Source organism: Penicillium canariense, assembly GCF_028826845.1.
Source record: "Penicillium canariense strain IBT 26290 chromosome Unknown utg000004l_segment0_segment0, whole genome shotgun sequence".
NCBI lineage: Eukaryota > Fungi > Ascomycota > Eurotiomycetes > Eurotiales > Aspergillaceae > Penicillium > Penicillium canariense.
The window spans coordinates 3371158-3385146 of NW_026622731.1; the positions used below are offsets into that span (position 1 = coordinate 3371158).

At 48.6% G+C, this 13989-nt stretch overlaps 6 protein-coding genes across 6 annotated transcripts; 2 read left to right on the top strand and 4 right to left on the bottom strand.

The window, feature by feature from the left end:
- Window positions 1–53: 53 nt before the first annotated feature.
- On the bottom strand, window positions 54–1694 carry N7482_007514 (Zn(II)2Cys6 transcription factor domain-containing protein; the record flags this gene model as incomplete). Its single annotated transcript, XM_056689639.1, has 2 exons — window positions 54–1511; window positions 1566–1694. The coding sequence occupies 2 exons, from the start codon at window positions 1692–1694 to the stop codon at window positions 54–56; spliced, it is 1587 nt and encodes a 528-aa protein (XP_056542068.1).
- Window positions 1695–2041: 347 nt separating this feature from the next.
- N7482_007515 (RTA1 domain-containing protein) lies at window positions 2042–3073 on the bottom strand (the record flags this gene model as incomplete). The annotated part of the gene is made up of 3 exons (XM_056689640.1): window positions 2042–2529; window positions 2590–2832; window positions 2899–3073. 3 exons carry the CDS (start codon window positions 3071–3073, stop codon window positions 2042–2044), a joined length of 906 nt encoding a protein of 301 aa, XP_056542069.1.
- A 1546-nt stretch (window positions 3074–4619) lies between these two features.
- N7482_007516 (ankyrin repeat domain-containing protein) lies at window positions 4620–6659 on the top strand (the record flags this gene model as incomplete). Its single annotated transcript, XM_056689641.1, has 1 exon — window positions 4620–6659. The coding sequence occupies one exon, from the start codon at window positions 4620–4622 to the stop codon at window positions 6657–6659; it is 2040 nt and encodes a 679-aa protein (XP_056542070.1).
- Window positions 6660–7382: 723 nt separating this feature from the next.
- Window positions 7383–8606, bottom strand: N7482_007517 (calcium-dependent phosphotriesterase; the record flags this gene model as incomplete). Its single annotated transcript, XM_056689642.1, has 1 exon — window positions 7383–8606. One exon carries the CDS (start codon window positions 8604–8606, stop codon window positions 7383–7385), a length of 1224 nt encoding a protein of 407 aa, XP_056542071.1.
- Window positions 8607–9072: 466 nt separating this feature from the next.
- Window positions 9073–9511, bottom strand: N7482_007518 (uncharacterized protein; the record flags this gene model as incomplete). The annotated part of the gene is made up of 4 exons (XM_056689643.1): window positions 9073–9119; window positions 9198–9262; window positions 9307–9371; window positions 9413–9511. 4 exons carry the CDS (start codon window positions 9509–9511, stop codon window positions 9073–9075), a joined length of 276 nt encoding a protein of 91 aa, XP_056542072.1.
- A 3129-nt stretch (window positions 9512–12640) lies between these two features.
- N7482_007519 (uncharacterized protein) lies at window positions 12641–13834 on the top strand (the record flags this gene model as incomplete). Its single annotated transcript, XM_056689644.1, has 1 exon — window positions 12641–13834. The coding sequence occupies one exon, from the start codon at window positions 12641–12643 to the stop codon at window positions 13832–13834; it is 1194 nt and encodes a 397-aa protein (XP_056542073.1).
- Between the last annotated feature and the right edge of the window lie 155 nt (window positions 13835–13989).

The following is a 13989-nucleotide window of genomic DNA, read 5'->3' on the forward strand; positions in this document are numbered from 1 at the left end:
GATCCCTCACAGTTAACCCCAGCTAACTTTCCAGGGAAATAACGCTTCGCAGGTCACCGTCGGATGACTTCCATCGGCCACTTCATCAATTGCGCGAGTCTTTCATCCCCAAGACCGACAACAAGAGTATTTATTTTGTGAACTTCGATATCACAAGTCTTACCAAAATACCAAATATCTTCGAGAATAGCGATAGTCAAGTAGAGGTGTGCCAGGATGGTCAAGGTAACTCCATACAGACTGTTAGAATTCCTGTGGGAGTCAAGAGAAGATATAAACTCCTCAGGAAGAAGATGAGGCCATGATGACAACGCTGCATCTTCAAGGTCGGCCTGAATCTCGAGGTCGGATGAAGGCTGAGGATCTAACCTCTTCATCTGCAGAACATACAAGATCCTCATATAGATATTCTCCACCACGTCTATTGCCCGGTTGTGCGCGTCAAGCAAGGAAGCAATGGGGCCATTTGGGCTTTGGCAAGAGTTGGGGGTTGCAGTCGATGGCGGATCATCACAGCCTTCTTCAGAACTTCTGGCTGAGCTTATGTCTGCAAAAAGGTCCCGTAGACCTGAGACGGCACAAGAAGCTCCTGCTGCGAATCCTTGAAGCCTCTTTGATCGAATATCTCCATTTGCGGTGATGTTTGTACACAAGTCCTTTTTAAAGGCCTTCCAATCTTCGTTGGAATTATTGTGGAACAGCAGAGACCTAAGTCGGCTCTTTCTCAAGACCCACCAAAATTGTTCTGTGATCGATGTGACGCCGCGTACAAGACGAAGCCATTGTACCTGGGGGGTCTCGAGGTCGGGATGAAGATGCAGCGGTGATATACCGACGTTTGAGGACTCCTGAAGTATGCCGATCGATGGATCTAGGTCTTTTACTCCAAGAGATGCAAAAGCAAACCCGACTACCAGCATTGACCCAGCCAGTAAGGCTTCCGCGTCTGGTTCAGTGGTCGCACACAGCTCTTCCTGCAGTCCAGCCAGCCCTTGTTGGTGGTGTTCCACAATTAACTGAATCTGAGATGCACTTCGGGGCGCAAAGGTTCCAGAAGAACCTAGGATATGTTGGTTGCGTCTATTTTGAGTATTCAAAATATCTAGGCCAGCCAATGCTAAGACCAAGTGCATCAGAAACTCGTTGGCCGAAGCCATTTCAGAAATGACACACTCCCAGACCACTGTTTTGGCCTGGTTTAAAGTCATTTTCTTTGAGGTATGCAAAATATAATGTTGGAGGAGGTTTAGATCATTCATGTTGAGGCTGCTTTTCGACCGGTCGCTATCATTGTGCGGTGTTCCAATTGAGGCCACATGGAAGGTCAACGGGCGCAAAGAGACTTCCCTTGTGTCTTCGCCCGGTCCAAGATCAGCTTGTTCAGACGACGGTGTCTCGAGATGGAAGGGAGGCCGTCTTTGATGCAGGTCACGTGTACCTCCTGGATTTGGGAAGACACAATCGTCACCTCGGACACGACAAGCACTGCACGTTGGGCGTTCTTCATCGCACTGGCCGTGTCAGCTATATATAACTAATGATATAAGCTCCAGAGGCTCCGATACCTTCACACGACGCTGCTTGCAGGTATAGCAGCCATTGCGGGACTTGGTGTGACTGATTCTTTGCTTTGGGCGAAAGCGCGATCGTGCTGCGGTACGCGATGAGTCCGCTTGCATCGGGTGTGGCGTCATGATCAATGGTAAGAAATTGACATAACCGTATCAATTCATGGCATGTCCTTCAAACTGTTCTATGGGTGGTCGGTGAAAGTCTGGCGCGGGCAATTCAGGAGGAAATTCAAATGAGGTAAAAGCGAAGGCGGCTTAAAGTTTCACGACCCTTCGGTAGTACTGCCAACTATCTTTCACGGATTGGACTCCTCTCGGAAACGTTTAAAACATTAGGATCTACTTTTCACGCTAACTCCTAGATTTATTTTCAGATTGAGAAAGCATATAAAGTCACTCTACTGCAATAAGGTCTAAATACAATGGCCCCGTGGAACAGTGTACCGCCATAACAACATTCCAGTTTAGTTTTAAGCCTCCGAAGCGTTCGTGGTCTGGATTACACTGTCCGCATTTGTTGGCATCAGTCGAAGCTCGCTATCTCTTTTGCTTCGAACTCGGTCTAGAAAAGATCCAGGGTAAGTGACCGCCAGCACAACACCTGCCAATGCCATGAGACAAGCGTCAAAAATATATAGCAGATACTCTCTTCTCATGATAAACCCATCATTGCCCTGAACAAATTCAGCGACTCGGAAGATCGATCGCACCAGAATGAGCAAACAAGCAGCATAAAGAGCCCACATTATAGATTCCCAGCTCCTGCTCATGATCGGAGAATTTGAATGTAGCGTTGGAGAGGGGAAGCTAGTTTGCGACTTCTTTACGCGCCAGTGGAATATTGCGGATACAACAACGAAGAACCCGAAGAAAAGCAGTTGGACGGCAAGACCACCAATAACAATATTGGCGCCGATGTTCAACGCAGAAATCGTTCCAGCGGCCATATAGCCACCACCTGGTCAAAGTTAGCTGCCTAAAGTTGTAGAATGATAGGTCTTAGGGGTAGAGGACATACCTCCGCATTGAAGAAGGAAGGAAATCACATCTCCCACAACAAATACCTTCGTCAAGAAGCGAACTGGCACAATTGATTTCCTGTGTTGATCCAAAACGACAATAACCCTACCTAGAGTCATATAGATTGAGGCGGCGAAAAGCGGTGGCGCCACCAGAATGAGCATGGTCTGTACAATATATGGGCCGATCGCATTGGTGTCAAAGTGGGAAAAAATGCGAGCGATGTAGCCAGCAAACTCGACTGTTGCAGTCCAGATTCTTGATTAGCGCGCTAGACCAGCTGTAAATCATTGGGAAATATTCTCACAAAGCAGGCCGATGATAAACGGGACAAAGAAATGCGTGCGATATCGCCACAGCCGAATACAGTGCAGAATAGTCAAAACCATGAAAACCGCTGCAAATATTGCCGCCGCCGGAATTGAAGGTATATAGCGGTAGAGTGCGAAGTCAATTGCTCCATTGTTGCTGGCGGTGCTCATAGTAGGCAGTTTGTATTAAGCAGTGCAAGTCAAGTAGTGGGGGCGCGGGTAGGTGAGATGAGAACAATCGCTGGCTTTATATATTAATTTTGAAAATAGGCTATGCAGAAAGCTCGACTTGAATTTCCCTCTCTTCTGTCGGACTTTGAAGCATCTTGTGCGAGAATGCGAGAATGCGAGAATACGAGAATACGAGCGGGTAAATACGAAAGTACGAGTGGGGGTGGACTAAAACTTTAAAGCTGCTAAAGCTAGAAGTGGGTACGGAGGTTGAAACCCACTTAGAATCGATGAAATATCTTACATGATACTTATTACTTATATTCTGTCTACGCCTTTATGTTTATAGTTAGATACTTATATGCTTTTCGATTGGGGACCTATTAATTAAACTATTTATTTGGGTACTCTATCATTGAAGGCCTGCGTGATTCTCATGACTATAATTTTGTCCCGGGGCTTGCTCTGGTCAAAACCCTCGCAATCTTGTGGATTATCACGAGCAACAAGGACATTCCATGTCCGAAATCCTAATCTTGAAGCCCTTGAGTTAGCCTGGGTTGGTAAATCGTATTGATCTAGTTTATTGGTGGACTTAATCTGATTTGTCGATGTAAAGGGCTGTTGCGAAACTCGTCAGCATGGACGCAAGGCATAAAGCCTAAGTCCAGGAGAAATGCATAGCTGAATAAACATGCTGGAATGGTGGCTTAATTGAACAATGATATTCAGGGGAGTGGGTTCTTAATACACAAACCAACCCCTACTGGGTGAGAGGCGGGCTTTATCGTAGAATGTATGTGTGAGTAACCCCTGCGAGGCTCTTGCTGGGGCCGACATGAGGAAGCGGTATTACTTTCCACGTTATCGCGCAACGCAGGGCTGATCCTGTAGTGCATTCTAAACTATTATAGCACACTTTGGTTGATGGCATACATACACAGTCGATCAGAGTAGTAGAATTGGGGTTTGCCCAACTTGCAGCATCCCTGCAGCCCACTTTGCAGCCCCTCCAGGGCCGAGAGTTCTTGATTCGCTACAACCCAGCAATTTGCAGCCAAGTTAGCCTGCAACTCAGTTAGGGTCAAATTTCCTCCGAAGAGGCCTCACCCCATCGCCGTGGACCCATCTCGGGGGCCAGTTTCTTTGCACTGTCTCCCATCCATTTACTGCCACCCCCTGTATGGCCTCAGTTTTTTTGTCCTTGGTTCTAGCGGCTCTTAATCAGTGCGCCGGCCCCCAAAGCTCGCACCCGACCTGGGGCGCTCGTCCGTGGCTTTTCACAGCGGTACGGTTAAAGAGGTCAATTGGGAACTTCCTCACATCAGTAAAGATCACATGATATGGAAGGTTCCGGCGGCGTCGTAGTAGTAAAACAGAGAGCTCATCTCTCTTTCTCTTTCTCTTTCTCTTCTTTTCCTTCCTCAGAATCGAAATTTTCGTTGAACGGACCCTTCCTCTGGTGACTTGCCAACTGTAACAACATCGCTATTTCCCCTACTATTCCCTGCCAAAAGCTCTGTTCAAGTGTCGCGGCCGAATCGATATGGGTCTTCTCGATCTCCCCAACGAACTGCTGTTGGATATCCCCCAATATCTGGAATATGGCTGGGATCTGACGGCCTTTGGCCTAGTCAATCGCCGACTCCACAACATCATCAACACATATCTCTACCGAACATTTCTTCCTGTTCGGAGTGACGAAGCATTGTACTGGGCGGTCGAAAACGCCAATGAGAGTGCACTTGCCTGCCTCCTTGAGGCGGGAGTTCTAGAGAATGTGCACGAATACACTGCCCATGAAGTGCTGAGGAGCGCAATCAGTAACGGACACGATCAGATACTTGAACGCCTCATTGGAAAGGGCGTCACTTCTATCCACCCCGAGGAAGAAGAACCTGTCAGTGGTATTGAAGCTTGGCACCGCTTCTATGATACTCCACTTTTGAGTGCTGTGAACGCGGGACACGTCACAGTTGTCCGAACCCTACTTATGCATGGGATCGACGATCCAAATTCTGGAATAAATGTGGGTCTGCTATCGTATGCTGCCAGTTGTGGCAATCTGGCCGTGATGAAATATCTCATGGACGAGGTTGGGTTCGAGCCGAATGAACCCAGTTACGACGGCGGTACAGCATTGGAATATGCTGTCCGCTCAGGCCAGACGCAAGCTGCTGAACTCTTGCTCGAAAGAGGCGCAGATCCAAACCTACACTCCGGGGATAACGGCTCGCCCCTTATGACTGCAGCACAGCATTGTCATCTCGAAACTGTTCGCTTGTTGCTCGCGCATGGCAGTATCGTGAATCCCACTCCGACTCAAATGAAGCCTCCAATTTCCTCGGCATTCACAAAGGAGCCTGGAGACAAAGCAGCCATCATAAGGCTCATAGCCGACTGTATGAATCTCGATCTACTTCGAATAGGACACGAGAATCGGGAACTACTTCTGAATATTGCGTCCGTATTAGGCAAAGCTGAGCTCGTTCAAGAGCTGTTACAACAGAGCGGCTATCCGGAAGATATATGGTCTGGAGAAGAACACCAGTATGATCTAGTCCCTCTGGGACCGCTGGAATGGGCTGTTGAGGCAGCGCAGGTCTCGGTGGTATCTATGATACTAGAATTCGGGGTCAATGGGGGTGGCCGAAAACCTTTGACCATTGCTATCCAGAAGGGACACGCACAGATTGCTAAAGTTCTACTCGAGAGAAACTCAGGGGAGTACCGAAGAACATCCTGGTTTAACGGCCTTCTGCTCTCCGCATTTGATGAGATAACCTGCTTCGAGCTCCTTTTGGAATACGGCGCCGATCCTACTGATGTTGTGGATGGAGAGATCTCTCTAGTCGAATATGTTCTCATGTGTGGAAATCTATCGCTAGCTCAAGCGTTGGTTCGCCACGGGTATCCTCTTGAATTCCTCTTCCCGACTTACTGGATTAGAGGAGCGTCTTTCTTGTCATATGCGTGTCGAGGGGGTAAGAAGATGCGCGAATATATCTTCCAGAATGGCTTTGATCTCGATAACATCAAAAACGACGAAATACAACTGGTAACGCGTGAAGCAATTCAAAGAGAAGACGGGGCTGTTGCCAGTTTCTTTCTGAATAGAGGATACACAATTCCCCGCGATCATTATCTTCCGGATTGCATCCACCTCGCCGCTGGCCTAAGAAACTGGGACAACCCCACTGAGACATTACTCGATGTGCTGCTAAGAAGTGGCGTAGACATCAACGCTCGGGATGAAGACCAGCAGACCTGCATCTGGTATGCGGTCACTAATCTCGGCCATACTCAGCTAAAACTCCTTCTCGAAAGGGGCGCCGATCCCCTGCTTCTGGACTCAAATGGACACAGCCCTCTCTTACATGCTGCCACACAATACTCCGGCGCCAGGTGCTGTGTGGAATACATTCAAATCATATTTGAATGGATTGATCTCCACTGGGCCGAGCTATCGCGAGAGGAGATACACCAGGAGCTTTCAGAGGCAGAAGCTGAAGCAGCGAAGCGTACTAATTCGAAGATTGCCCGAATCTTGCAGCGTTATCGACGCATCCGGTTTGACTCTGTGTGATTAGATGAACATCATCCGCTATGGTGCTGTCTGGTTTGTGGAGCAAATAGAATCAATGTGGCAAGCGATGTCTAAATGAGGATTTCTGTAAACTGCGGCAGGGCCTGGATTGAGACTCACTCGCTTCGCTTCCTGCTTTTACAGACTGGGTGACGAGTTGAACATGGCCGAGTCATTCAACGCCCAGTTCGGTAGCTGACCGGCTGGGCCTTGGGAATCTTACCTGTTGAAGCTCCATTTGATGAGGGGATGCTACTGTATTTGTTCTCGGTTTCGGATTCCCTCATCCACTCTCTCTTCCGTCGGACTTTGGAGCATCTTGTGTGACAATGCGAGAATTCGAGGATTTGAGCGAGTGAATACGAAAGTACGAGTGGGGGTGGACTGAAAGCTTTAAGCTACTAAAGCTTGGAGTGGATGCAGAAATTGAAACCCGCTTAGAATCAATGAAATGTCCGACATGATCTCTATCACTCGCATTCTAGATATGTCTTAATGCGAAAGGACTTATATGCTTTTCAACAGGGGACGTGTGAATCAAAGTAGTAGTTGGATATCTAAACGAAAGCAAGAGAGCAGGACGAGAGGGGAGATAGAAGACAGGGATGGAGAGGATGGAGTAGAGTACATGCAGAATTTTTCCAGAGATGACAAAATAATGGTACACTCGCAGGGGTCACCAGGCCCAGCAACAAATTAGCAGGCTCTTTGCCACGCTAGCCCCTATCTTTCGGTGCGCCTCTGACAGATACTGAGGAACGGCGAGAACCCTCCGGCCAAGAACAAGCGATGCGTTTGGGAATCATGTACTGCCACTGTTGACGTGGGGAGGAACTCAGCATCTCTGTCTTCAATGACCTTGATGACTTCGTAGTTCCCCCTTCCGGACTGGTCATTTCTTTGATCTTGCTTTCGAACCATCAGAACACCCGCCGCCGCAACACGGTTATATGGGTCGTCTGCGGCCCGCATAAAGCCGTATGGATGAGGAATAGCAGCAACCACGATGTTCCCCTCCTTGTCAACGGAGAGGTTATCGGCCGGAACGTGAAGCGGAATCTTCTCAATCTCAATGATGCCATTCTCCGTGGATTTGTGGACGGTGATAACCCCCGCTGATGAATGGAAAACATAGAAAAGTCCATCACGCCCGCGAACGACGCCATTCGGGAATGAGCAGCCCTCAGTAGCGACGAGATTGCATTTTCCAGTGTCCGACCGGCAGTAAGCCAAGCTTCCATCTCCAAATATCATGCCGAGATCACGAAACATGCCAACCTTTGTGTTGTGGTCATTTGCCACTAAGAATCCAAGTCCATCACGGTCGACCGCAAGGTTGTTGGGGGAGACAAGCGCTTCGCTCGCGATAGTCTTGACATGCACCAGTGTATTTGAGGGCGCATCGAGATCGAATATTTCAATTGTGGAGTTGGCGCCGACCTTGGTGGGGTCAAGAGGTTCTCCCGTGGCAGGATCCACGGGCGGCCTGTGGTTGATGAGCCAGAATCGCTGTCGATCCCCGACCTGATGAACGTCAAAGCCGTGCAAGTCCAGGTCTCCGGCATAGTCAATCTTTAACTGATGCAACCCGTACAGTCCATCAGGGCCTGGCTCATCAATGTTCAAAACGGAAATGTGATCCGTGCGCGACCTCGCGGAGAGATTGTACAAGTTTCCGCCGGGGTTCCACCCTGTCCGAGAGGTGACGCTGGTGCACGCGCCGTAGAGCTTTCGGTTGTTGTAGTCCAGCCAGATGTCTTCGCAGCCTTCTAAAAGCGGGTGGTGAATGCGCTTGCAGTCCCAGGGAAAGTCCCCAATGGGCTGGATCACTCGTCCAAAGCCAAATATCAAGGAGAATGCGTCGTGGAGATAGATGCGGTATGCAATTCCAGTGATAAGTACCGCGGTCGCCCAAAACAGTGACCGAAGGTTCCCACGGGGCTTCATGCTGGTTAGTACCATGATGAAGATGATGGATACTCAAGCCAATTACGCAAGCTTGAAGCAGTTGAAGAGGAGGTATAAAGGTTGCGACGTGCCAACCCTGCTTTCGGATTTAGGGATGTTGTGTCCTCCGGAGCCGACGCGCTCCGATCGGGCGGATCCCGTGCAGCCCCCACCAACAAAGAAAGATGCGGCACGTGTAGTGCGCCTGAAACATGTTTGTCTTGCTACGTAGTTGGCGATTATAACAAGAAATAAAAACCTGGAATACGTGAGAGACTCGTCATAGGTGTCCATTTTCCGTGTGGGGCAGGAAGATCAAGCTACCCGGGGAATAGGCTCGAAACAAAATTATGGGCGCCATTGACTGCACCGCACTGTAAAGACAGTAGAGTTGATTGAAAAGTCCACGGTGGGAATGATTTCTGATTGGATATAGAATACTCCAGACACAAACTCAGCGCTCCTTCTAGACAGGGGTCCCGCCACAGATCTTGACATGCAAATCCTTGGACACTATTCAAAGTTAGGCAGGCTGTTGCTGGATCTCAACAAGTAGAACAATACAAGGAATAAAGTCGAGCCGGGACTTACTCTTGACATCTGCTGCATCACATCTAGCCGATAGGCAGGTGTTGAGGGCAAGCACAAAGGTATCGCTGGTGCATGTGCAATCAGTGTTAAGGTAACTGCCACAGCCTACCTCCTCAGCTGCTTCGACGTTGCAAGAAAGCTGATCAAGTAGCCTTGCGTAAGAAACAGCTTGAGCTAGAACGGCGCCACACGGATATCAGACTCGGGAGACGTACCAAACACGGTGTCATACCCTGGGGATTATTAGGGTCAGGAATATCAGCCATTGCAACGGAAAGCAAAGCACCAAGGGGGGCAAGGATCAACAGCTTCATTTTGAGAATGGTCGTGAGTTGGAACTGTAGGAGATATAGTTAGAAGTTTCTGCCCTGAAGTTGACGGTGGTGATTGCAGCTGTTTAAATATTCAAGAAGTCAGTAGGCTTATGCGCGATTTCCCGAATCTACCTTGAGAGGATATAGCCAAGTTACGCAGTACTGTCATGCTTTGCAGCATCCGCCCAAATAGGAATGGATTGATATAGATATCTCACCCCGATATATTCCGTTGAAGATAAGTGGAAAGCATCCGGAACCTCGTGTCACCATCCACATTGTTCTGATATTCAGCAGCAAGGATACTGTTTCCAAGTAATATAATATGTGTCAAAGCATGGAGCGCTAACTTACCGCTAGGAGACCAAAATTTCTTATGATTTTGTAGGTAATTCAGGCTTACCCATGAGCGCGAGCGTCCTAAACGTCGAGTGTGGGTGGTACGGGCCATTGGGAAGCTCAGAATAGCGCCCTTGGCCTTCTTCCTCCATCAATCAATCCTCCTGTCATCCTCATTTGATTCTGCCTGATCTTAGTCATGAATGCATACTAGGCTATACACTTCTGGCTTACTTTGACCGTATGTTAATCGCGCAATTTCGAATACTGACTATACAAGAAAAGAACTGGCACTCGCGATAAATAATATAGTAAGCAAATCCTTCATCAGTACCCTACGTCTCTACTGTATTTTCACCGCTCGCTACGTACTTGAGTGACCAGGACAAACCTCATCTGAGAGCCCCGAAAGGGTACAGAGCAGCTACATAACATGGAATTCATTCAAATGTCTTCGATGCCGATCATATTCAAATTTGGTGTTACCATTATCCTCTCTCAGCATCATCATGCAAAATGGCAGACCCAGGCGCAATGAGGTGCACGTAAAGCATCGTTCAATGAGTTTTATACACTAACATTGTACAGAAAGACGTCCTGACTGAACCGTAGAGGTCACCTCCAGGGCTCAGGAATTTTGTAGTTATTCGTACGAGATGTTCTCAGCCCTCAGTATAATAAAACTAGATCTATCTAGATTAGAAGACTCTAATCTTAAATCTAAAGACTATAGTTACTAGTATCTTCACTAATTATCTTAGTATAACAGAGAAAGAAAAGGAAGAAGTCTTCTTTCTAGGTAGATAGGAGATATTTTTGTACTTACTAGATCTAACTAAGTTAATAAGAAAAGAGAATTTTGTCGTATTTTTAGATTTCAACTTCAAATATATCATCGCCTCTCTAATGGTCCATATTGGGACGAAAAGCGACACATCGAGCGGCAATATACTAATTTCTAGACGCTATAGTCTCTAAGCTGGGTTTGGAGGCTGCAGCGCAAGATTCCGAGCAGACAACGACTACAAGGGCTTTGTGCAGACCTTCCCCTAGTAAAAGACACTCGCTGGATGTATGGACGAAATCAAGACTATTGGGCAGAAAGGGACACGTTAAAGATGATGCCATAATCAATCTGGGCCGTCTAGAATTTCGCAAGGCAACTTATAGCTGACCGCCAAACATCATCCCATGGCTAAGCTAGCAGGTCAGATGGTCCTTCAACAGTAGATTGACAGCGACGCCTACTCTTTGATGTTCCTGAAAAATCGGAGCAGAGCCATGACTTAACATGGGCGACTACCTGGTCTACCCTTTCCTAGTTGCCATGGCATACGCCTTGCGAGTTCCCTGCCAATCAGCGCGGTGTTGTCGATGAACAGGATCAATAGTGCGCCGTGAATCTTTGCAACAGGGGGCTTGCTAGTGGGAATGCGGCCTGTACGGATGTGGCCGGTCATGGTGAAGTCTTTGTCGTGGTTTCTGTGAGAAAGCGTGCAGACCCGAGTTGAAAATTGTCAAAGCTGTTATCGTGTTCGCCTTAGAGACGAGACGTATGGCTGCTGAACGGTTCTGAGGAATTATGACTGACTGTTAAAACGTCGCGAGATCGTCATCTATCAAATGTACATACTCAAGGGAGCATTGCACACTAGCTAGGGGGCTGCATACGACCCAGGGTCGTGAAAAGCCTGAGGAATATAATAATAATAATAATAATAACCCTTGGGATCAAATCCAGGCATGGCATTCGACTACTTTCAGAATTCTTTCTCCCCTCCATCTCCATTTCCCCCATCAGGTTGCCGGCCTACTCTTGTACAACCCAATTCCCCGCCACCTACATTTCCGCACACCCCATCAGTCTCACGCTCATGTCCCTTCCCTCCTCCCTCGTACGATTCACCAAGTCATCGCACTGATGCCTTTGTTTCAGGCATCCGTGTTGATTAGTTCTCTTCTCTCTCTAGTCACATTAGAGGTCCGAGTGCTGGAATCTGCGTCGGGCTAGGCCGAAGACCAGGAAACTACGCTAAGGCATGATGCTTTCATGGCCCACATGGAACAGCTATTAAACGAGAAGCTCTGAGCTTTCTGCAGCGCAGTCAAACTCGGACTCCACGAAGCTCGGGGCTTTCAAGTATTCAAGTTAGTCTGCGCGGTCTCTGTCGTAACAATATTCCGCTAATAGACGGAGGTCAATCGCCCTTACGACAATGAACCAAGAGATAATCCATCCACGATCCATGTAATCGCTGGTGGGTCCTTGTTCGCGTAGTGCGTGCCGATCAGAAAAGGGGGCCAAGAAAGTGCGTATTGGGCCACTCCAACCAACTTTGTTCGTATCCCATGCCCCTCCGCTGTTCTTTCTGCGTGTAGAGGTGCTTGCAAGTTCTTCTTCGTGTTATTCATTACCCATTTTGGTAGTAGGTGGTGCTTGTAAATAGTCGAGGAATGAGAACTCGTTTTTCATTGCCAGTTGGACCGCGGTGGTGTTCGGGGTAATGCCACGGCCCCTCCTAATGTCTCGCTTTCACTTTTTCCTCGCTGCTCGCTTCCATGGTGGAGACCGTCAGTGCAGATAACCCAGGCTAAGGCGATTAATTTTATTTTATTATTTAAGGGGGGGGGAAAGAGACTATACTAACTCGTGAGAGACTATACTAACTCGTGCCAATCTCGATTATTTAATAATTTTGGAAACCTCTCAGCAACCTTTGAAGTCTGGTTAACAAAGAAGAAAAAAAGAAAATCACAACTAAAGTACCAACAAAAAAAGGACCACCAACAATGACGGATGCAAAGGACAAGAAGATGTCCCCAACAACACCAATGGCAGGTTCAGCCTCAGCGTCGGACACAAACGCAGACGAAACCATGCGCCTTGCCATCGCCCGCTTCCGTAACCGAATGGCCACCGCGAACCAAAAGTTTCTCCAGGACCGCATCAATGAAATCGAAGGAAAAGGTCTAGCTACTGAAGAGGAGAAGCGCCGCCAGTTCCGCCAGTATAAATGGATGGACTATCTCCAATGGGACGATGAAGACTCCGAGACGTGTGGGAGGCGCGACAGGATCCGGATCCCACAACAGACTCCAGTCAAAGACCTTCATATCCCTGCTGTTCTCAACGCCCTGCCGTCCTATGATCCGACGGACGGTGTAGTCCTGCCTCTGCTGCGCACGGAGCAGTGGCGGCAGATGTACCTCGACACAGTTCAGCGTGTGTGCCAGCGGCAGGCGGACGCGATCGTTGCCGAAAACGACGAGGAGATTGACGTCGCGTGTAACTTCCACAAAGACCACAGGTCGATGACTATCCCCCGATGTGACGAGCTAGCCCTGTTCCTAAAGTATGCGCAGGGGGTGGTGGACGTTGATTTCCGGCGCTCGGGCATTGCGCCGTTCATACCGGCTTGGTCGATCGGAGTCACCAATGAGGAACTGGACAGGCTTGATGAGGGACAGAGATGCGATAAGTTGGCGGATCCGGAGCTACTGAAGCGTGAGCAAGAGGGCTTACAGCGGGAACTGGAACATGAGTTGTCGAATGACTCGTTGAAGGCGTGCGTCGACGAGGACCTGGAGGTCAGGGCTGGATTTATCACTGGTATTGGATGTAACCAACTGTACGAATGCCCAGAGTGGTATAGTGCGTATGTGTACTGCCGGCTCTGGACGGAGGGCGACGAGGACGATGGCAAGTACAAGGATGAAGACATCCAGGATGCTACCAACATCCGAGACTGGGGGTGGCGGGTGGTTGTCTTCCACGCCGAGATTGTCAATCCTAGCGTTCTGTACGGCCGGAAGGCACGCTTTAATTCTATTCCAGAATTTCTGGATTGGTATGCCAGCTGGCTGGACCATCTAGATGCACGGGGGTTGCTTTCTCTGCGGCGCCACGCTGTAGGCTGTGAGACGGACTGCGAGTCAGACTGTGAGGACCATGTCACAGGGCCCTACTACGCAGAGAATTTCTAGACCAGCTTTCTCTCTTGTGCAATATTCAATTGCTCCGTGAATTTAATGATATACCATCCCCACTTTGCCTCGATCTCTGCAGGCAGTTCCCCTGAATGCGCTTGCTCATAAAATATCTAGAAACCTTGAAAGTTTTGAAAAAGAGGCCGATCCAT